Here is a 23533-nt window from a genome sequence, read left to right as displayed (position 1 = left end):
AAAAACCTAGTATAGAAGGACCTAATTTACTCTGGGAGGAAGGGAGACACTCATGCTGAGACTGGACATTTAATGTGAATATTCACAGCAGGTAATATGTACATAGTGCTTTATAGTTTACAAAATATTTTACATTTTTTGGTCCTTTTAGTTTTGATACTTATTGAGACCCTTGAGCAAGTATCATTGATATTATTCTCATTTTCATTTTTCTGATTTAAAAAGGCTTAGAGAAAGGTTATCTGACTTTTTCAACATCACACAGCAAAGGAATAGCTAAGCTATTCCTTCAGGCTCAGGACTTTTGTCTCCATACCATTGGATCTACACATAGAGATGGGCATGCAGAATGTGTAAAAAGGCATCACGTTTAGGTTGAATGAAAAGTCAGAGAGTAGTTAAGTTTGGTGGTAAACAGAAGATGAAAGGAGGTAGCGAAGAACTGTCTTCTATTAATACTATTATCATCATTTTTTTAAGAGATAGAATCTTGACCTGTTACCGAGGCTCCATGGAATGCAGTAGTATGATCATAGCTCTCTGTATCCTTGAACTTCAAGACTCAAGCAATCCTCTTGCCTCAAACTCCTGAGTAGCTGGGACTACAGGCACTTACCACCACACCCAGCTACTTAAAAAAAATTTTTTTTTTAGAAACAAGGTCTTTCTATGTTATTCAGGCTTGTCTCGAATTCCTGGCCTCAAGTGATCCTAGCACCTCGGCCTCCTAAAGTATTGGGATTATAGGCATAAGCCAACATACCCGGCCTTATATTATTTTTAAACATTACTCATATAGAAGAATCAAATTTATTCTGTGTAACTTTGGAGAGTTGACTAGGACAGGAGATCCCACTCAATATTAGAAAAAGAGCTCTACGAAAAAGACATTGTTACGTTACATTCCTGAAATGTTGAAATAGGAGCTAGAGGAGTATTTGACAAGGCTATAGACAGAAATATTTGACCTTATGACCTCTAAAATTCTTTTCAAGACATTTTATCTGCAAAAACCTGAATGGCAACAATTACAGTTCCACAACACTCTAGTTCTACAGAAGGAGAGTGAGATGTTACACTGTGCTTTCATGTTTCAATAATTATATACCTATCCGTGCATGTCCACTTTTGCTTGACGCCACTCAAGTGGGACCTGAGGAGCTGGGATGCTAGGGCAGAAACAGTAAGGTCTGTGCCTGATCCTAGACAACAGTGGAAGCAATTCACTGCTTCATCTGTAAGGGAAGGGCAACTCTTTAGCTTACCAAACTGAGAAATCTTCCGGCTCAACACCAGCAGGAATTCAATTTGCAGTAAGATAGACCTCAGGGGATTGAGGCAATGATTCAGAGAGGATGGGTGGGGTAGGGTTACACAGGAACTTTAGAGAAAGAACTGTTTGTGGGTGGAAGCCTTGGGCAGAGGTGCACTCAGTAGAGAAGAAAGCCATTTGTTCCAGAACAGCAGTTTAAAGGGGGTGTGTTTTGTGTGGGCAATGGTTTATGAGGAATGTGTTTGTGGGGAAGAAGCATGTGGGGCTACTGATAGACATAGAAACACTTGTTGAGAAATATGGTTCTTAGGGGGATTAGCAGGTGGTTTGGTGCAGTGAAAGAGGCCAGAGGGGCAGAAAGAAGGGTCCTAGCTGTGGCCTTAAACACACATGCACACACGCCAAAAAGCAAGGAAGAACCCCTTATCCTCTCAGCCAAGATAACCAAGCACTGTTACCAGTTAGGTGTGCCTACTACAGATTTTATACATTTTAGGGAAAATTTCTAATGTCCATTTGTCCTGAACTTTTTACTTGGAATATCTTTAAGTTTACAGAAAACTAAAAGGGATCATGTAACGAACACTAGCGTACCTCTCACCTAAACCATCAATAGTCAATAATTTGCTACATACATTTGTTTTCTCCTGAGCCATTTGAAAGTAAACTGCTGCAGACAATTTGGCTATCAGTCCACTTTTGAATATATTGGCATGCATCTCTAAGAATAAGGACATTGTCTTACATAACAGCATTGGCATTATGAAGGTCTTACCTAGGAAGATCAACATTAATTCATAAGATATGCATGTGTGTTACTTATCAGTACGGCTTATTATGGATTCTAAATGCTTTCCCTTTTCTTATTTCTCTAGCCGCCATCTTTGAAGGTAAAACCTCAGCTGCATATCTGGCCAGCCAGGCCAGGCCAAAGTACCTGTATACTGGGTAAGGGAATAAGAAAGACTCTCTCAAAGAGCACGGGAACCTGGAAGCCTGTCAGAGGCCATCTCTCAGAGAAGCCCAGGACTCTTCCTTTGCTGAGCTAATCTTAACTGCTGACCTCCATGCACTGCTCAGGGCTCCCTGCCTCCCTCCTTCCCAATTTCCATCCTTCCCTTTCCTCTCCTTTCCTCTCTCTTTCACCAAACCTTTATGAACAACTCTTCTGTGCTAACTTCTGTGCCAGTGTATCAGTCCGTTTTCACGATGCTGATAAAGACATACCAGAGACTGGGAAGAAAAGGAGGTTTAATTTGACTTACAGTTCCACATGGCTGCGGAGGTCTCACAATCATGGCAGAGGGTGACAGGCACTTCTTACTTGGCGGAGGCAACAGAGAATGAGGAAGATGCAAAAGTGGAAACCCCTGATAAAACCATCAGATCTTGTGAGACTTACTCACTACCACCAGAACAGTATGGGGGAAACCACGCGATGATTCAAATTATCTCCTACTGGGTCCCTCCCACAACATGTGGGAATTATGGGAGTACAATTCAAGATGAGATTTGGGTGGGGACACACAGCCAAACCATATGAGCCAGTATCTGCCATCCCGAGTGAACTTAGTCTGTGAACTCAAAAAAGTTCTGGCCGGGTGCGGTGGCTCACGCCTGTAATCCCAGTGCTTTGGGAGGCCAAGGCAGTGGGATCTTGAGGTCAGGAGATCGAGACCATCCTGGCTGACATGGTGAAACACTGTCTCCACTAAAAATACAAAAAATTAGCCGGACGTGGTGGTGAACACCTGTAGTCCCAGCTACTCGGGAGGCTGAGGCAGGAGAATGGCTTGAACCCGGGAGGCGGAGGTTGCAGTGAACCGAGATCGCGCCACTGCCCTCCAGCCAGGCGACAGAGTGAGACTCCATCTCAATTAAAAAAAAAAAAAAAAAGTTCAGAAAAGGCAGAGTTTCTTCTGGCGAGTCGTTCCTTTCCTTGGTTCTGTGACCCGCCATTTAGTAGCATCGTGCAGGTGGACTGGCTTGTCCACCTGGTGGCCCTACCAGGGTATACGAGCTCCACATGGAAAGAGCCTCTGCTCCTTGGATCGCTAATATTACCTTGATCATCATCGTTACCTGACCAGAGCACTAGACACAGTTTCATGAAGAGAAAGCAAACCCTTTCATCCTGAAATTTTAACTCAGTTGCTCCTCCCATGGGGTGATTCTTGGTGCAGGGGAAATATCTATTTGCAAATTGAGGGGCATTTGTGTCTACCTTCTTGACTTAGGTAGTTTCTATTTTGTTTTTCATATGGTTGTTGGCTGTCCTTTCAAGATTCTTTCTAGGCGTCAAATGTAAAAATGAAGGTCTGTAAGCTAATTTTAATATGTCAGGCATCTTACTGGAAACCACACATTTACTCTGAATGAGGCTACAACATGCTAACTAAAACTAAGTTTGTTTGAACTATTCAAACCATTGTGGTCATCTCATTCTTATTAAAAACTCTTTTTTGGTAAGTTTTATTCATTAATTCATTTTTATTAATACGAATGGGAAAATAAAGTGGTGATTCGTAGGTATGAATATTAAATGGCAAAATTTCTTCAACACTTGAAATTATTAGTACCACCTGAGAATTAAATCAGGTCAAATCAGCATTTGGTAAACAGTAGTCACCATTTGTAGAATTAAACCATCAAAACTTCTAATCTGTTAACTAGGGCTAAGGACTTACAGACTTCAGCTCTGGGAACCAAAATGCCGGCTTCAGGAAGCATAATGATTTCAGCCTCCACACAATGATGGCATAATCAATCAAGTTGTATCCTGCCTCTTTTCTCCCACCTAAATTTGATTCATGTTATTATTTATTGCAGACAGTTTTGCAAGCTGACTTTAATCCTATCTTGGAACAAGGTGGAGTATAAAAGAATACAAATCAACAAGCATGCTAATGTATTTTAAGAAGGAGATAGGAGAGTTTGGAAATTGGAAAGGAAAATTCTAAATTATGAAAATTGCTTTCTACTAAGCCATCATTGTCCAGGAATAAGACAGTAGCTCAGTTCTTAATTTCAAGTCAGAAATGTTTTCCCAAACTTATCCTGGCCTGAAGGAACTGTGACACTGCTGACCACTGATACTCACCAAGCAATCATCTCTTTGAGGTTTGGTCTCCCACTTGAGTCAGGCAGAGAATGTATGGGGCAGGTTTATTTTCACTGCACATATTTTTCAGTGTAGATCTTGTTCATAATTTTACTTGGGGGATTGGTTGGTGTGAGTCAGTCGTATGAAACTGAAAAACTTGCCGGACGCAGTGGCTCATGACTGTAATCCCAGCACTTTGGGAGGCCAAGGCAGGCAGATCACCTGAGGTCAGGAGTTCGAGATCACCCTGGCCAAAATGGTGAAACCCTATCTCTACTAAAAATACAAAAATTAGCCAGGTGTGGTGGCAGGTGCCTGTAATCCCAGCTACTTGGGAGGCTGAGGCAGGGGAAGCTTGAACCCGAGAGGTGGAGTTTGCAGTGAGCCGAGATCACGCCACTGCACTCCAACCTGGGCAACAAGAGTGAAACTCTGTCTCAAAAAAAAGAAACTGAAAAACTCAGATAAGATCAAGTTTGCCCCTGTAAGTTGAGGATAGGATCTAATGTATCTTGGATAATTGTGTGACCTCCACCTCCTGAAACCCTTTCTGGGTGGCCATCTGGCTTTTTTGGACATGGTCCCCCAAATACATTTGTTAAGTTACAACTATTTCTTAACAAATATTTATAGGGGCCTATGGGGACTGGGAATAATAGGTCCAATCGGTTGGGCAACCCCATCTCTACATCTCTACAAAAAATAAAAAAATTAGCTGGGTATGGTGGCACCCACCTGTAGTCCCAGTTACTTGGGAAGGAATTTTTAAAATTGTATTTAAAAAAAGGAAAGAAAAAAGGACCCATGATGATTAAAAGATTAGAAGCTACCAGTTTAGCTGGTATCTCTTCTTGAGACTTTAGAGATTTTGTCATTTGGATTGAACGCAGTTCCCACTAACATTTATTTCGCCACTATCTCAAGTTGAAATATCACATCATGACAATTGTTTGAAAGTTTCTTCTCCTGCCTCCTCCTCAGCTCTGAGTATTTCCATTCCCATCTACTCATGGCAGTATCTGACCACTGCCCAGTCTCAGACCCGAAAGGGATCAGGAAAAGACCAGTGTGTGGAGTGAGGCTGACTTCCAGCACATGAGCTAGCACAAGGCCACTGAGCACTTCCCCCCCTAGGGCTCACTCTTCCTCAAAACTGCTAGTGTTTTACAGATCCTCTCTCAGAACAAAAGAGGAAGTCAGAGGTGGAGTCAACTACCGGTTTTACTGGAAAAGGATTCCTGTCCCAGACCTCAAGAGCAGGTTTTTCGATCTTGGGCAAGAAAGAATTAAGGACAGGGCGCAGAGTACAGTACAGTTAAAACAGTTCATTAGAAACTACTCTATTACAGAGTAGGGCATCCACAGAGAGCAAGTGGAGGAATGCCCCTACCTTAAATGTAATGCTTGCTTATATAAGATATTAAGGTTAAGAATAGTTTACTTTATTATAAAGGCTTACAATCAAGTTGTGACAGGCTACTAGTATTGTTATTCTCTGGTGTAACTATTGATTTCAGCAAGAATTTATGAGTGTAGTATTATCTTTAAAGTGAAACCCATTTTTATTTTTATTTATTTGCTTACACCTTCACCACCACAAGAAACCCTCCCACCCACCACCCCCTGCCCCCAGCCTTTTTTTTTAAGACAGGGTTTCACTCTTGTCGCCCGGGCTGGAGTGCAGTGGCGTGATCTAGGCTCACTGCAGCCTCCACCTCCTGGACTCGATCCTCTTCGATCCTCCTGGATTCTCCCACCTCAGTCTCCACACCCAGTTAATTTTTATTTTTATTTTTATATAGAGACAGGGTTTCACCGTGTTGCCTGTCATGCATGTCCGTTTGAAGAGACCATCAACAAGCTTTGTGTGAGCAATAAAGTTTTTTAATCACCTGGGTGCAGGTGGGCTGAATTTGAAAAGAGAGTCAGTGAAGGGAGATAGGGGTGGGGCTGTTTTACCAGATTTGGGTGGGTAGTGGAAAATTACAGTTAAACGGGGTTGTTCTCTAGCGGGCAGGGGCAGGGGTCACAAGGTGCTCAGTGGGGGAACTTCTGAGCCAGGAGAAGGAATTTCACAAGGTAATGTCATCAGTTAAGGCAGGAATCAGCCATTTTCACTTCTTTTGTGATTCTTCAGTTGCTTCAGTTGCTGGATACTTGTACGAGCAGATTTGGGCTCAGACGCCTGACATTGCCCATGGCTGGTCCGGAACTCCTGAGATCAAGCAATCTACCTGCCTTGGCCTCCCGAAGTGCCGGGATTACAGGTGTGAGCCACCATGCCATCCAAGAAACCCATTTTTAAACTAAGAATGCCTTTTTCCATTAAGTCATTTCCTCAACCATAAACATCTTGTGATTAACAGTGCCCAGTTTCCTAGGAAAGTAACCCAGCAGGTTTGGCTTCATCTGGCCTTTATTCAGAATGAGTCACTCTGATTAGGACACCTGGAACACTGGTGCAAAAACCCGAAACAAAACTGCCTGAACTGACTCATTACCCCCTTCTTACAAAGTCAGCAGACTTCCTTTTTGTAATTTCCTTCCCCTTCAAGTTTCCTTTCCTTTCTCCTTCTTTCTTTTTTTTTCCATTCCTTTTTCCTTTCCTTTCTCCTTTCCTCTTTCCTATCCTTTCCTTTTCCATTCCTTTTCTTTTCTTCTTTTCTTTCCTTTCTCCCTTCCCTTCCTTCCCCTCCTCTCCCATCCCCTCCCCTCCCCCCTTCCCACTTCTCCCCTTTCCCTCCTTTACCCTCCCTTTCCCTTTCCTCCCCTCCTCTTCCTTCCTCTCCCCCTGCTCTCCCCTCCCTTCCCTTTCCTTCCTTTATCTTTTCCCTTCCTTTTCCTTTCCTTTCTCTTCCTTTCCATTATGGAAATTTTTAAACATGCACTTAAGCAGAGAGAAGTGTCTGATTAATCCCCAAGTGCCCATTACATTCAACTTCAACAGTAATCAACATTTTGCCCATCTTGTTTCATCTTTTCTCCTTATTTTGTTATTTTTATTTATTTGTTTATTGCTGGAGTATTTTAAAGTTAATTACCAGTTTATTTTTAATGGAGTCTCTGTCTCCGCATGGTACAACTTGAGGCTGGGCAGAGGAAACCGAGCTTGATGAGTCCAGCGCCTCCCCCTGCCCCCCTGGCTTTCCATTGCTGCCTCATGGTTGGAATCAGGTGCAAAAGCTATCCCACAACCTGATATTTATTCTTCTCATAAATGTTGTTGACTACCTTCATTGTTCCAGACACTTTGCTTGTCACTGAGGACAAGAAGAGAGATGGCATAGAAAGCTCTCAGCTCAGTGTGACAGAAGGTAAGTAAAAGGGCAATCCTGATAGTTTGGCCTGATTATTTCCACAGGTGGAAGAGTTTTATTTACCATATAGGCCTTGTTAAGTTTGCTTTGTAAATCTAGAGCCATATACTATTCACAAGGCCACAGAATGAACTTCTTTCTAGAAGTTTTCTTAAGAAATCTCAGACTGACATTTAAAAGCCTCTATTATTTGCTATTGTGAGTTTAGAAAAACCAAGCTCAAGAATCTCTTTCCACTAGATTTTACCCACAGTACCGATACATTTGGATGAATTTCTTTCTTCTCAAAGTTCTCACATTTTCTTAGTGTCTTACCTGCCAAGAAGGTAAGGAACCAAGAACTAGGAATTGACCTTCCTCACCTTCTGCAAGACTGGGACGCTGTAAGCCAGATCCCAGGTGGTGTTGATTAAATCAACACCGTTCTCAAAAATGACATTCTGACCCACACCCTGGTTGTATAACTGTTTTTCTGTTATATCCTGGTAAAAAAGAAAAGATTCTTGCTGAACCTATTCAGATAACTATACTGTTATAAAAAGTAAGAAGGGTGGTAAGAGTTTCTGAATTCTTATTTGGAGTATGTGGTTCAGTAAGAATCAGATATCATTTAAAAATGTTTATATTTGATAAATATTTTAATTTACAAAAGCTGCTAACTTATGAATTAGAGAGATTTTTAAGAAGAAAGAAAAAAAACCTTCTTTAGATGTTCAGAACAGAACATTAAAACAACATCAACATGAAGGCAGAACTTTAAAGCAATATTCCAAACAAATAACCACAACGTTTCTTTATCAGTTCATTCAGTTTTATATAATTAATTCTTATTCTGCAGTGATCTCGGCTCACTGCAAGCTCCGCCTCCCGGGTTCCCGCCATTCTCCTGCCTCAGCCTCCCGAGTAGCTGGGACTACAGGCGCCCGCCATCTCGCCCGGCTAGATTTTTGTATTTTTTAGTAGAGACGGGGTTTCACCGTGTAGACCAGGATGGTCTCGATCTCCTGACCTCGTGATCCACCCGTCTCGGCCTCCCAAAGGGCTGGGAATACAGGCTTGAGCCACCGCGCCCGGCCTGTTTTTTGTTTTTTTTTTTAACTAAAATGAGTTTTGGAAATCTGGAGTCAGTCCACAGGTTTGATCTAAAAAAAAATTTTTTTTTTTTTGAGATGGAGACTGGCTTTGTCACCTAGGCTCGAGTGCAGTGGTGCGATCTCTATTCTCTGCAACCTCCACCTCCCCAGTTCAAGTGATTCTCCTGCCTCAGCCTCCCAGGTAGCTGGGATTACAGGCCTCCTGCCACCACGTCCGGCTAATTTTTTTGTATTTTTAGTATAGACGGGGTTTTGCCATGTTGGCCAGACTGGTCTCAAACTCCTGATCTCAGGTGAACCACCCACCTCTCCCTCCCAGAGTGTTGGGATTACAGGCATGAGTCACTGCACCCAGCCTGATCTAAACATTGTCTAAGTGATGTTACCTCAAAAGCCTATGTCCAAGTGTATGCTTTAAAGTATCAATAGTTTGAAATACCTGGTACAATTGTTTTTCATGAGGCTTTGAGACTGTTCTTTGTTGAAGACACAAATTCTGGCCTGTAATTTATAGCAGAGCCTTTAGGCAAAATTAGAGTAAAGTAAAAACTGTCTGTAGGTGACAGAGCATTAAAATGACTGTGGTTAGTTTATTACCGATAATTTTCAAATGTGAAAGGTTATGCAGGCTCATAATAAGAATAATGCAACTTACAAAGAAATTTGGTTATTTCTTCAACATATGCAACCAGATAATAAAGTCATTTCCAATAATTTTTAGATGAAATATCTCTAAAGATAATGATTAAGCCTATTTCAAAGAAGGCAGTGAATATTACTTACACTGATAAAAATGTTTGAATTTTTTTTTTTTTTTTTTTTTTTTTTGAGACATTCTGTTGCCCAGGCCGGAGTGCAGCAGCGTGATATCAGCTCACCGCAGCCTCAACACCCTGGGCTCAGGTGATCTTCCCACCTCAGCCTCCAAAGTAGCTGGGACTACAGGCACGCACCACCGCACCCCGCTAGTTTTTGTATTTTTAGTAGAAACAGGACCTTTCCATGTTGCCTGGGCTGGTCTCAAATTCCTGTGCTCAAGTGATGCACCTGCCTCAGCCTCCCAAAGTGCTGGGATTACAGGCGTGAGCCACTGTGCCTGGCCTGAGCATGATTTTTATCGAGGATGCCACCCAGAATATCAGAGAGCTGGCATCGTTTCTAGCAGAGGTATAGGCTGTGAAAAAACAAAGAGCTTCTTGGCAGGAGTGATTCATAGGTTAGATGTGATTTTGAGAAGCTCCTTTTGTAGACTGTTGGTTCTGGAAGTTTCTGTTGCACCAGAGTGGTTGTGGTCTAGCGGTTCATATGTTATTAGCAAAATTCTTCCCAGATTGCAGAAGCTGCCCAAATCACTCAGTTAGAAAGAACAAGACATAATGTGGTAACGCCCCCAGAGGGTAATCCATGGACGGAACCCGTGGCTATGCAGGGCCTGAACAGCTAGAAAGCTAGATCAGAGGAACTACAATGATTAGAGAGGGGGAACAAGGATCATAAGAATAAAGTAGCAGGCAGAGTTAAGAAGGGTTGGGTTCTACAGATTGTGAGCAGGTCTGTGTAGTTCATTTTACAAATGTGAATTGTGATTCTTAATAATAACTAAAAATACCTATCTTATATATTCAAGATTGTTTTTGGAATCACTTATAACCAGTTGTTGTCTAGGTCCATGAGGAAATGATTTCCAGTGGAACACATTATCGGGGTCTAGGTAGATGCTAAAAAAGAAAAAACAATGGGTGGAAGTCAGCAGATCAGGGCCTCATTCCTGTTCTGCCACCCGCTACCTATGTGGCCTCAGGCGAGTCACTTAACAGCTTGAGGCCTCAGTTTTATTGTAAAACCAAAGAAATAATTTGGGACTGTCTTACTTGGTGGGGAAGTTGTGAGGATCACACGAGGTTACTTATGTGAAAATGAACTAAAATGTAGAGCCGTCTGTTTAGGTCCCCAGAAAGCCCAAACAGCATTTTTGTATGAATGAGAAGAAAGGCTCTTCCTCCTGGTGAAGTCAACTCGGTGCTAGTTTGTACAGTCTGTTTACAGAGTATAGGTTAGGTTTTCATTTCTGTTTACCCCCTTTGCTGGCTACCCTTAAGCAAAGCATAATCTTCAGAAATGTTTCTGTAAGAAGAATTATACTACATAATACCATAAGAAAGGCTTTACTGGGAAGATGTTAAATAGGCTAGGTCCCTTTGTGTTTGGTGGGTAGACTGACGCTGTGATCTGCACACAATCGAGCACTCTGGGATCCTGATGGAAGACCATGTTTAGATACTGGGTCATCTCAAATAACATGGCAGTTTCTGAAAAAGTGCCCCTCCCCCACCACAGACTTTGTTTATCTGGTGGGCATGTGAATGGGAAAAACCGTAGGAAAAAAGATAATGGCTTCTTCTTTTTTTTTTTTTTTTTTTCTGAGACGGAGTCTTGCTCTGCCGCCCAGGCTGGAGTGCAGTGGCTGGATCTCAGCTCAGTGCAAGCTCCGCCTCCCGGGTTTATGCCATTCTCCTGCCTCAGCCTCCGGAGTAGCTGGGACTACAGGCGCCCGCCTCGTCGCCCGGCTAGTTTTTTGTATTTTTTAGTAGAGACGGGGTTTCACCGTGTTAGCCAGGATGGTCTCGATCTCCTGACCTCGTGATCCGCCCGTCTCGGCCTCCCAAAGTGCTGGGATTACAGGCTTGAGCCACCGCGCCCGGCCGATAATGGCTTCTTTGGGACCCACAACAGAGACTAATTCCTTATTAGAAAAGCATTGCTCAGTATTCTTTCCCTTCTGCTGTTCCCATGTCTCGCATCCCAAGAGAGACCTCATACCTGCAAAGCCTCCATCCCACAGCTGAGCTGGATTCTTACATCCAGTCAACTGGAGCAGCAGCAATTGGAGAATTAAGGAAAAATTCATGCATACACAGTGTAGCAAGACCCTAACCATTACTGATTCTTCCAAACCACTGGTTCGCAACCACGTCACCATATCCAACCTTTCATAGCAAACATGTTGTTTCCCTTTTACTGTCCTGAAGTGTAATTCATAGATAACATAACACATTTACACACATAAACCCAGGCAATCTATTCTGTCTGAGCACTCAAACTATTGCTCTAACAAATATCTTCTTTCACTCCTGCATTATGTTTTTCCTCTCTACTGTGTCTTTACTATCAACAAACAAGCTATTATTTCCCCCATCTTAAAAACAAACAAAACAAAGTTAAAAAAAATCTGGGTTGCTATATCCACTATGTCCAACTACCACTTGACATCTCAATTTGCAGTTTTCTTTTTTCTTTCTTTTTTTTTTTCCTGTTTTTTTTTTTTTGGAGATGGAATGGAGTTTTGCTTTTCTTGCCCAGGCTGGGGTGCAATGGTGCAGTCTCGACTCACTGCAACCTCCATCTCCCAGATTCAAGTGATTCTCCTGTCTAAGCCTCCAAGTAGCTGGGATTACAGGTGCCCTCAACCAAGCCTGGCTAATTTTTGTATTTTTAATAGAGATGGGGTTTCACCATGTTGGCCAGGCTGTTCTTGAACTCCTGACCTCAGGTGATCTGCCTGCCTCGGCCTCCCAAAGTGTTGGGATTATAAGCCTGAGCCACCGTGCCCGGCCAACCTGTAGTTTCAATAGACATGTTGAACTTAACGTCAATATGGGGTTGAGTTGGGTGAAGGAAGATTGCAAAGATACACATCAAAATGTAAATAATAGTAGGATGAGGGTCTTGTGTGTGTATTTGTGTGTTTCTATATACTATTATGTAAAATTTCTATAATGAGCATTAACACTTTGAAAAACTTTTTATTTTGAAATAATTATAGATTCACAGAAAGTTGCAAAGATGGTATAGAGAGTTCCCATGTACCCATCAACAGTTTTCCCCAGTGGTTTTATCTCACTTAAAGAGTACAATATCAAAACCAAGAAATAAACATTAGTGTGACGTGTGTGTATGTGTGTGTGTGTGTGTGTGTGTGTGTAGTTACAAGTCATTTTATTATCTGTTTATTCCTGTAACCACCACTGCAATCAAGACACAGAACTATTCCATCACCACAAAGATCTCCCTGGTAATACCTCTTTGTAGTCACACTTATATCCCTATCCCAGTGATCCTTGCCCCAGGAAACTATGAATCTGTTCTCCATGTTATGTAAATGGAATCATACAGTACATGGCTACTTGATGATAGATTTTTTTCACTTAGTATAACGCCTTTGAGATGCATCTAATTTATTGTGTGTATCAATAGTTCATTCCTTTTTACTGCTGAGTCGTACTCCATGGTACATGTACCATGGTTTGCTTAACATGTCACCCACTGAAGAACATTTGGATGGTTTTCAGGTTTTGAATATTATGAATAAAATTACTATTTTATTTCTGTACAGGTTTTTATGTGAAAATATGTGTTCATTTCTCTGGGTTAAATGCCAAGGAGTGCAATTGCTGGGTTGTATGGTAAGCACATACGGTTAGAAGGAATAAGTTACAGTGTTCACTAGCACAGCAGGATAACCATAGTTATCAATAATTTATTGTATATTTCAAAATGGTTAGAAGATTTGGAATGTTCTCAACATAAAGACATGATAAATGCTTGAGGTAATGGATATCCCAATTACTCTGATTTAATCATTGAACATTGTGTAAATGTATCAAAACCCCACAAATATGTACAACTATTATGTATCAACAAAAAAAGGAATCTGACAAACTATTTTACAGAGTGGCCATAACATTTTGTATTTTCACTGTTAATGTATGCATGTACCCAGTTTCTCTGCATCCTTGCCAGCAATTGGTATTTTTGCTGTTTATTCTTTCAGCCATTCTGATAGATACGCAGTGATATCTTGTCACTCCAGATCTCTGAAGTTCTCTCTGCAATTCTGTCCTCTCTGGTACTGTGCTCTGTGAACTCCAGTTGCCTTGGCTTCTTTGGTCCCCCAATTTTATCTCCTCAGCTCAGGAAGACTGGCGGACTCTGCCTGGGTCTCCCTGTCTGTGCTACAGCCTGAAAACTCTTTCTAGGAAGTAAGCTGGGAGAATTGTAGGGTTCAGTTTTAACATCAATCTTTTCTACCGCTATCTCTTTACACCTATCTATCTGTCTATCTACCTATCATTTATCCACCATCTACTTATTTATCTATCATAAATTTTTCTTAACTACAAGTCAGGGGTTTTAGTATCAGAACTGCTATTAGTTATCTGTAGCATTTGGGACATTAACTTACTTGAGCCACTTCTTTATTTGTGAAATGAGGGTCATCCTATATCAGCCTTCTCATAATTCCTTCTATGAGATTCCAGGATACTGGTTGACTCTTCTAGAAGATACAGTGAGCAGTGTTGGTAGCCACAGTCCTTAGCATGTGCTATTTCTAAACAGAAAATGATACTGATTGGGTGGGTAATGAGCATGTGTTGGTAATCACTATGTAAGAGCAATAACAACAACTACTACATTTAGCCTTTTACAGGCAGTGTCTTATATAATATTTACAATGGCCCTGTGAAGTAAGTGCTACTATTATCCAAATTTATTCATTTTTTATTTAAACGGTTTTTAGTATTATAAACCATTTTATGTCCAAGAACGATTCAAATTTAGAAGATGAGAAAACTGCAGCCTAGGAAAAGAAAAAGAAAAGAAAAGCCTGTCCAGTCTAAAGGTTATACTTATACAGACTTAGATTCCTTCTTTATATTTAATTAAAGGTTAATTTCAAATGATCTCTAGTAGTAACAAAACACTTTAGTTATAAAGAAGCAGGTGATGCGTGGTTGTTGAATACATTACCCCTGCTGACCTTAAACTGCTACTGGGCTCAGCGAAGAATTCTTGATTTTCTTTTCACATTGCAAATAGACCTCACCAGAATAAATGGGCAGAAAAGACACCAAAGAGGGATAGCACAAGCAAATGTGAGGGTGAAATGCAGTAAGTGCCTTGCAAAAGGAAGTGCTCAATACTGGTAGTTGGTGTTATTGTTCTTATTGTGAATTATAAACACCAGCACTGCAAAAAGTCAGCCCAGTAGACTTTGTAAATCACAGAGGTGGCTCCTAGACCATTTGAAAACTTCTGCCTAAAGGACTAAGGAAAACATCTTCTTTTATTTTTATTTTTTTATTTTTGTATACCACAGTTTAGGAAAACATCCTAAAAGATCGTGTTTATGTCTACAGAGGTTTTTTTTATAGTGCTTTAACAGTCTCCAGGGTGATTTTGTTTTTTATTTTTTTATTTTTATTTTTGTAAAGGACAGCCAAGAAGTCTTCCAACAGTTTATTAGAAAGAATGTAGACATTTAAAAAAATCCCCACTGTCATGAACATAAATTGAGGTTTTCAGCCCTGGTATAAGCTGAATCGAAAAAAGAAATAAAAAATCCAATAGTGTATTAAACATTTTTCACTCATTTGCCATACTTGACAATGCAAATACAAATCTGGTCTAAATGTACAGACTCTCAAGCAACAATGTACAGCTTTCTTCATCCTCCATGCTAAGAGATGTAAAAGCTTAAGGGTCAAACAATACCAAATGTATAGGCTTCAAAAACCATCTAAGTTAGGGCATTCTCTAGTTTTAGCTAAGATATACCTGGAACACTGACAAGTGATCACTTACATAGAATAATGTGAAGTAAATTTTTTGAAAAATAAATTTTAGTGGAACAATCCTGAAGGGTAACACCAGAGGAATAGCAGGTTACCAATAAGGTGTCAGCCAATTTGTTCCAGCCACTTTTGAATCCATGTTCTATAATCTAAAATTTAGTTCTCTTTCCCTAAGCTGAGCGCTTCCTATCATGTATCTACGTTATGAAGAAAAGGAGACTTAGGTGAGGTGTTTTTATTTATCACAACAGCTGCATCAATTGCCTAGGACCTCAACAGCTTCATGAAAGTCTGGGAAATGTTCATGCATAAGGTTATTGCCTTAGCTGACTTAAAATTGCCCCATACATGGCCGGGCGCGGTGGCTCAAGCCTGTAATCCCAGCACTTTGGGAGGCTGAGATGGGCGGATCACGAGGTCAGGAGATGGAAATCATCCTGGCTAACACAGTGAAACCCCGTTTCTACTAAAAAATACGGAAAAACTAGCCGGGCGAGGTGGCGGGTGCCTGTAGTCCCAGCTACTTGGGAGGCTGAGGCAGGAGAATGGCGTAAACCCGGGAGGCGGAGCTTGCAGTGAGCCGAGATCGCGCACCTGCACTCCAGGCTGGGTGACAGAGCCAGACTCCGTCTCAAAAAAAAAAAAAAAAAAAAAAAAAAAATTGCCCCATACAATGGTACATATCAACCCTTAGTGAACCCTTTTAAAAAACAAACAGGTTGAAAAACGGGTTAAAGTAGGCAAATACAGCATCTGCCTTTAGAGCTATCAACTCAGGAATTCTCTCAATTACGAAATCTTGCAGAGTTCTTTTTCTTTCTCAAAATCCAAGTGATGACAATATTCCTTACTCCAGATCTGGCATTTTTTCATCATCACTGTCTTATGAATCATCATCTGCTCCATCTACTTCTGGTAAATCTACATCCTCATCACCACCCATGTTGTTCATTTTCTCAGAGAAACGATCAAAACTAGACATGTCTTCATCTGAATCATCTTCCCAGTCTTCCCAATTATTGAAGTCAACACTAAGCCAATTAAGCTTTTCCCTTTATTTTGTTAACCTTGGCCATGACTGGCCAGATTCTCCTTTTCGTAAACAACATAAAATTGATCTGTCCATTCTTTTATGCTTGGAATCATTTGGGTCAATACAGTGAAAACGATCAATTCCATTTAAATGCTTAAAATTATCACTTCCTCCGAGACACCTGAATGTAAGTTTGGATTTTTCAAAATTTACATTAACATCCTTACTGTCTTCAACACAAAATTCAATGAAGACATAGTCCCTTCGATCGTACCACTTTGCAGAAGCAGGCTGCACTGTGAACGGGGCAGGGAGACGGGCGAACGGGTGGACGGGCCTCTCTGGCGGCGCCTGCTGCTAGGGAGTCCACTTCTTTCCAGTGGCGACTCCGCGTTTTCTCCCCGTTGCGGCCTCTTCTGGCTTCCCTCAGGCGACGGCGGCAGCGCAGGCTCGACCTCGGTCCCCAGAATGCACCGCGCGGAAAGAGCGGCTCCTCCCGTCAGGGAGAAGAGGAAAGTGTCTCCAGGGTGATCTTAAAAATATTATGTCATAATGTCAATTTTTGCTAAAGAAGTGAACCTTAGGATCAACATTGTAACCCTCCTGGTTTTATTCACCCAGACTATAGGGACTGATAAGGATAGTGCTGCTTTGGATAGTCTCCTTTCTAGGGCTAAATGATCAGATTTGCAAAATCTGGATAGTTTTATGGGAATGTGGTTATTGGCTGGGGGAATGGAAAGAGGGAGTAGAGAGTGAACAACTGGATAAAGGTACAGGTAAAGATATGTGAAAACTCATGATTGACTCAAATACTCTAAATCTTGTCATAATACACTTGCAAAGTGTGAAAAGCAAAATAATTATGTTGGAGAGATGGCCAAATAAAGGCCAAAGATCTTGACACTGCAGAAATTATAGGAGAGGATTAAAGGAAGTACATGTGTACATGTAGCAAATACAAGAAAAGACTAAACTTGAAATTCATGCACAAGGTCAGGCTGCATAAACCACATAATAGTGGGTGTAACTCAGGAGCAGAACAATTGATCCGTGAAACAAAACTGTCTGCAATTTCCCAGGCTGGAGACATTTCCTGTCTTGGATGTCTGGATCTGTGTCAGTGCCCAGATAGCCTCACTTCAAAGTGTTTATGGGAACAGAAGCAATTGGCTGAGTGTGTTTGCTCAGCGCTAGGCGGAGGAAGTGAAAAAGGAGGTGGATTTAGGAAGTAAGTATGTATTTAAGAGCATGTGGACCACCAGAAGATAACCACTTTTCTTCAGACTATCAGCCAGGGCACTGCTCATGAAGAAGTAAACCCTGGGAGGGAAGAACTTGGGGAACGAGAGGACACAAGAATCTCTGCAGCTTCTTAGGTATGTAGGTAAGTCATAGAGGTGTTGGGTGCCTCAAGAAACAACATGGAGCTGCTCTCTCTTTTTAAAAATAAATACTTTTCGCCTGTAGTCCCAGCTACTCGGGAGGCTGAGGCAGGAGAATGGCGTAAATCCGGGAGGCGGAGCTTGCAGTGAGCTGAGATCCGGCCACTGCACTCCAGCCTGGGCGACAGAGCCAGACTCCGTCTCAAAAAATAATAATAATAATAAAATAAAATAAATAAATACTTTTTAAAAAAATATTTTCAACTTTACAGAAAAATTGCAATAATAATTCAGGGAACTCATGAATATTCTTTATCCAGATACATTATTTTTTTAAACTTCCCTTATTTATTTATTTATTTATTTAGAGATAGATTCTCACTCCAGTTGCCCAGGTTGGGGTGTAGCAGTTGGATCATGGCTCACTGCAGCCTCAACTTCCTGGGCTCAAACCATCCTCCCACCTCAGCCTGCCGGGTACCTGGGACGACAGACACACGCCACCATGCCAGGCTAATTTTTTTGTATTTTTTGTAGAGACAGGGTTTCACCATGTTGCCCAGGCTGGTCTCAAACTCCAGGGCTCAAGTGATCTGCCTGCCTCAGTCTCCCAAAGTACTGGAATTGCAGGCGTGAGCCACTGTGCCCAGGCTCCCCTATTTATTTTTTATCATTTTCTTTCTTTCTCTGTAAACACACACGTGTACAATCCATATATCTATATTCTGAAGCATTTGAGAGTATATTGCATACGTTGTGCTCTTTTCCTCCTTACTATTTCAGAGTGCATCTGCTAAGAAGAAGGATCTTAAATAATCAAGGTACAGTTTTACATTCAGTATATCAAACACATATATACAGTGGTTCTCCCTACCCAGTTTCAGTTACCCATGGTCAACTATGGTCTGAAAATATTAAATGGCAAATTCTAGAAATAAACAATTCATAATTTAAAGTTGCATGCTGTTCTGAGTAATGTGATGAAATCTCTCACTGTCTCACTGTATCCTACCTGGGATGTGAATCATCCCTTTGTCCAGTGTATCCATGTTGTAGACACCACCCAGCCATTAGCGACTTAGTATCTGTTATCAGATGCACCATCAAGGTATCTCAGGCTTGTGTTCACATAACCCTTATCTTACCTAATAATAGCCCCAAAGTGCAAGAATGATGATGCTGGCAATTCAGATATTCAAAAAGAACCTGTAAAGTGCTCCCTTTAAGTGAAAAGGTGAAAGTTTCTCAACTTAATAAGGAAAGGGGGGGAAGCATATGCTGCAATTGGTAAAATCTACAGTAAGAAAGAATTTTTATCTGCAAAAGCTTGAACAGTACATTGTTATAATTGTTCTATTTTATTAGTTGTTGTTAATATACATTGTCTAATTTATAAATTAAACTTATGTAGATATGTATGTATAGGAAGAAAACAGTGCATGTAGGGCTTTAGACATTCACTGGGGTCATGGAACATATTCCCTGTGGATAAGGGGGACTGCCATAATACTCTTATCTACTACAGAGATTATAATTTTATCAATTGCCTCAATAATGTTCTTCATAGCAATTTTTTTTCTTTTTTTTTTTTTAATTCTGGCAGGGAATGTCTCTCTTTGTTAAGGGGATGAGACTGGCCTAGAAGGACAAAGATGCATGCTCAGCTCTCCTTAGGATCTTTTTTTTTTTTTTTTGAGACAGAATCTCATTCCGTCACACAGGTGGCACCATCTTGGCCTTCTACCGGGTTCAAGCAATTCTCGTGCCTCAGCCTCCCAAGTGGCTGGGACTACAGGTGTGTGGCACCATACCGGCTAATTTTTGTATTTTTAGTAGAGATGGGGTTTCACCATGTCGGCCAGGCTGGTCTTGAACTCCTAACCTCAGGTGATCCACCTCCCTCGGCCTCCCAAAGTGCTGGGATTACAAGTATGAGCCACCAAGCCTGGCCTTCTTAGGATCTTTATGAGTAAGGGAACCCCCAGCAGGTCAGTTGTTTGATTTTCTTTGGTTTAATTCTTATTCCATTTCTTCCCTGAGAGTACAAAGCTAATCAGCAAGACCACCCAGGTGTTAAGAGATCTTTAGTAATAGAAGGAATCTGTCTTGACAAGATACAGCTTCAGCAGGGGCCTGAGATGTAAAATTGGACATCTTCCCTCCAGCCTCACCTTAGGAGTAAGAATGGACTGTGGTACTTTTTCTATTCCTTTTTATCTTTTGTGGGGAAGGTGGGTAGCAAGAAGAGTAATAGATACTTGAATGAGCAAAAGCAAATTTGAGATAAAAATAAAGAGCTGGTATTCTGTGGTAAATCTAGTCCTATATTGAGAATAAGGCTTTCTACAAGAATTTCCCTAAAGGAGAATGTGACCTGTACATACTTGTCTTCTCAATCATTCTCTGGTTATTTGGAACAAATTTCTGTTTAAGAATCAATTGATGTCAGGAGCATGGTGGCTCACACTTGTAATCCCAGCACTTTGGCCAAAGTGGGATGATTAATTGACCCCAGGAGTTCGAGACCAACCTGGGCAACATAGCAAGACTCGTTCCAAAAAAAAAGAGCTGGGCATGGTAGTGTGTGCCTGTGATCTCAGCTACTTGGGAGGCTGCAGCAGGAGGATCACTTGACCCTGGGAGATTGAGGCTTCAGTGAGCTATGATGGTGCCACTGTACTCCAGTCTGGGTGACAGAGCAAGACCCTGTCTCAAAAAGGAAAAAAAAAGGCCGGGCGCGGTGGCTCAAGCCTGTAATCCCAGCACTTTGGGAGGCCGAGACGGGCGGATCATGAGGTCAGGAGATCGAGACCATCCTGGCTAATATGGTGAAACCCCGTCTCTACTAAAAAATACAAAAAACTAGCCGGGCGACGAGGCGGGCGCCTGTAGTCCCAGCTACTCGGGAGGCTGAGACAGGAGAATGGCGTGAACCCGGGAGGCGGAGCTTGCAGTGAGCCGAGAGCCGGCCACTGCACTCCAGCCTGGGCGGCAGAGCAAGACTCCGTCTCAAAAAAAAAAGGAAAAAAAAAAATCAGTTGATGTCAACTTTCCTCACTGATTTACTATATGTAATTTACCTCAGAACTGCTTTCCCTGGTCATCTTCCTAGTCTTCAAGAGAAAGAACATGAGGAAACTTCCACCTTTTATTACATAGCAATAGGGAATGTGGTGGGGAGGAACAAGAGAAATGGGAAAGGAAAGAGAAATCACTGCCTTGAAGAGGGTAATGTGGCGAAGGGAGAGGAGACCCCAAATACAATGCTGTAGGGCTTAGGGAGACTACAGTCTCTACTAGAGCCAATTTTGATCTTAAAGTCATGTTCTTCCATTTCCCGCTTCCCCTCCAGGCAAAATGAGGCTGAATCTGGTGCAGATCTTTTTCATGTTGCTGATGCTGCTGCTGGGCCTGGGGATGGGCCTGGGGCTGGGGCTTCAAATGGCTGCAGCAGTCTTGGAGGAGAGTGATCAACCGCTCAATGAATTTTGGTCCAGTGACTCACAGGACGAAACTGAGGCCACTGAGGAGGGACAGGGCATCCAAACCACAGAAACGCTGGTACTTGGCAACAAAGAAGTGGTGCAGCCTGGCTGGCCAGAAGATCCCATCCTCAATGAAGATGAGGTTGGAGGAAACAAGATGCTCAGAGCCTCAGCTCTCTTTCAGAGCAACAAAGACTATCTTAGGCTTGACCAGACAGATAGAGAATGCAATGATATGATGGCACACAAGATGAAGGAGCCCAATCAGAGTTGCATAGCCCAGTATGCATTCATCCACGAGGATCTAAAGACAGTCAAAGCTGTCTGTAGCAGTCCTGTCATTGCCTGTGAGCTCAAGGGGGGAAAATGTCACAAAAGCTCCCGACCTTTTGATTTGACATTGTGCGAGCTGTCCAAACCAGACCAGGTCACTCCTAACTGCAATTACCTAACTTCTGTTATAAAAAAGCACATTATTATAACCTGTAATGACATGAAACTCCAGTTACCAACTGGATAATGAAGCAACTCATCTTTTTACTCTTCACCTTCTCCTGTTCCTCTTCCTTTTTTACTTCTTCTTTCTCATGTAGTTCTCCTGGTCTTAGGTATTACGCATATGTAATTCTTCCTTGCCTTGTGGGTCACCCAACTTGCATTTTGTTCCTAGGATTACAGATGGTAGAATAAGGTGATGCCTCGGTTCTCTCAGCTCTCCGTCTCTCCTTTCCTTTACCCTGGAAAGGAGTAAGTGAAGAGCTGCTGTAGTCCCTACTGTAGTCCTGGCCATCGATTTGTCTGCTTTCTTTTTTTTTTTTTTTTTTTTTTTTGAGACGGAGTCTCGCTCTGTCGCCCAGGCTGGAGTGCAGTGGCCGGATCTCAGCTCACTGCAAGCTCCGCCTCCCGGGTTTATGCCATTCTCCTGCCTCAGCCTCCTGAGTAGCTGGAACTACAGGCGCCTGCCACCGCGCCAGGCTAGTTTTTTGTATTTTTTAGTAGAGACGGGGTTTCACCATGTTAGCCAGGATGGTCTCGATCTCCCGACCTCGTGATCCACCCGTCTCGGCCTCCCAAAGTGCCAGGATTACAGGCTTGAGCCACCGTGCCCGGCCGATTTGTCTGCTTTTCTAAGTTTGTCTCTGGATGTGGACTGGACGAGTTTAGTGCATCCTTTACCCATGTTCTTCCCTGCTACCCACCCTGAGCCTCTACAACAATCACATAACACTCTTGGGTTTTGCACAACTGCATTTCTCTGTTGTGGATGCAGTTAAAGTGATTCTATCCGTGATGGCTTCTGGAGGACCATGTGGATCAGGCTTCCTTTTCTGAGCTTGCAAAAATTTAGGGACTAGGTTTGGGGGTCTGCTGAGGAGGTGGTGTGGTGCTGTAGAGCAAGATAGAACATGGGCTGGAGCAAGGGTAGAACTTTTTTTTCTTGACCCTTCACTGCCCTTTTCTCTTTCTTCCCATCTTTTACTACCAGCCTCTTTGCTTTGCTTCTTGTTTTTATCTCTTACCTTTGCTTTTGTCCTTTGCTTCTTTTCTTCCTTTATTTTTCCTGTTCTCCTTTTCTTTCTTTCTTTCTTTTTTTTTTTTTTTTTGAGACAGAGTTTCACTTTTGTTGCCCAGGCTAGAGTGCAATGGCTCGATCTCGGCTCACTGCAACCTCAGCCTCCCCGGTTTAAGCGATTCTCCTGCCTCAGCCTCTGGAGTAGCTGGGATTACAGGCATGTGCCACCACGCCCAGCTAATTTTGTATTTTTAGTAGAGACGGGGTTTCTCCATGTTGGCCAGGCTGGTCTCGAACTCCCGAACTCAGGTGATCCACCCACTTCGGCCTCCCAAAGTGCTAGGATTACAGGTGTGAGCCACTGCTCCCAGCCTCTCTCTTTCCTCTTCTTTTTCTTTTTGGGCCTTCCCTTCTCTTTATCTGGATCCTTTTAGAGATTCAGTCAACCGATACTGATCACTTATGCTATGTTGGTCCTATAGTCAGTCATGTAAGCAGATGTTAGTCCTATAGTCAGAGTCTGGCACAGGGAGCTGGAAGAGGGTGGGTCAAGAGAGTGAGAAAAAGAGAGAGGAAAAGAGAGAAAAAGAAAGTGAGAGAGAGAGAGTGAGCAATCTTTTGAATTATGTCCAGAAGCAGAATAGTGCTCATATTAGGTGCCCAGTAGATGTGGAATGAATGGGATGAGAGACAGTCTT

At 42.1% G+C, this 23533-nt stretch overlaps 1 protein-coding gene and 1 pseudogene across 3 annotated transcripts; one reads left to right on the top strand and one right to left on the bottom strand.

Moving 5' to 3' along the window:
- Positions 1-16181: 16181 nt before the first annotated feature.
- Positions 16182-20941, bottom strand: LOC104673148 (annotated as a pseudogene).
- RNASE10 (ribonuclease A family member 10 (inactive)) lies at positions 17696-21842 on the top strand. Of its 3 annotated transcripts, none has more exons than XM_030931579.1 (3): positions 17743-17831; positions 18621-18658; positions 21190-21842. In XM_030931579.1, exon 3 carries the CDS (start codon positions 21195-21197, stop codon positions 21840-21842), a length of 648 nt encoding a protein of 215 aa, XP_030787439.1. In that variant the 5' UTR covers positions 17743-17831; positions 18621-18658; positions 21190-21194. The 3 variants fall into 3 exon arrangements, with proteins under 3 accessions (XP_010375361.1, XP_030787439.1, XP_030787438.1); XM_030931578.1 differs by having other exon boundaries at positions 17743-17839; XM_010377059.2 differs by lacking the exon at positions 18621-18658 and having other exon boundaries at positions 17696-17831.
- Positions 21843-23533: the final 1691 nt, after the last annotated feature.

The sequence above is a fragment of the Rhinopithecus roxellana genome, chromosome 5, assembly GCF_007565055.1.
Source record: "Rhinopithecus roxellana isolate Shanxi Qingling chromosome 5, ASM756505v1, whole genome shotgun sequence".
In the NCBI taxonomy this organism is placed as follows: domain Eukaryota; kingdom Metazoa; phylum Chordata; class Mammalia; order Primates; family Cercopithecidae; genus Rhinopithecus; species Rhinopithecus roxellana.
The sequence above is the reverse complement of the archived record's forward strand: the minus strand, read 5'-3'. Positions and strand labels throughout refer to the sequence as shown.

Bases quoted from the DNA above. Each gene is read 5' to 3' on its own strand.
- RNASE10 (XM_010377059.2), top strand. From the start codon at position 21,195: ATGAGGCTGAATCTGGTGCAGATCTTTTTCATGTTGCTGATGCTGCTG.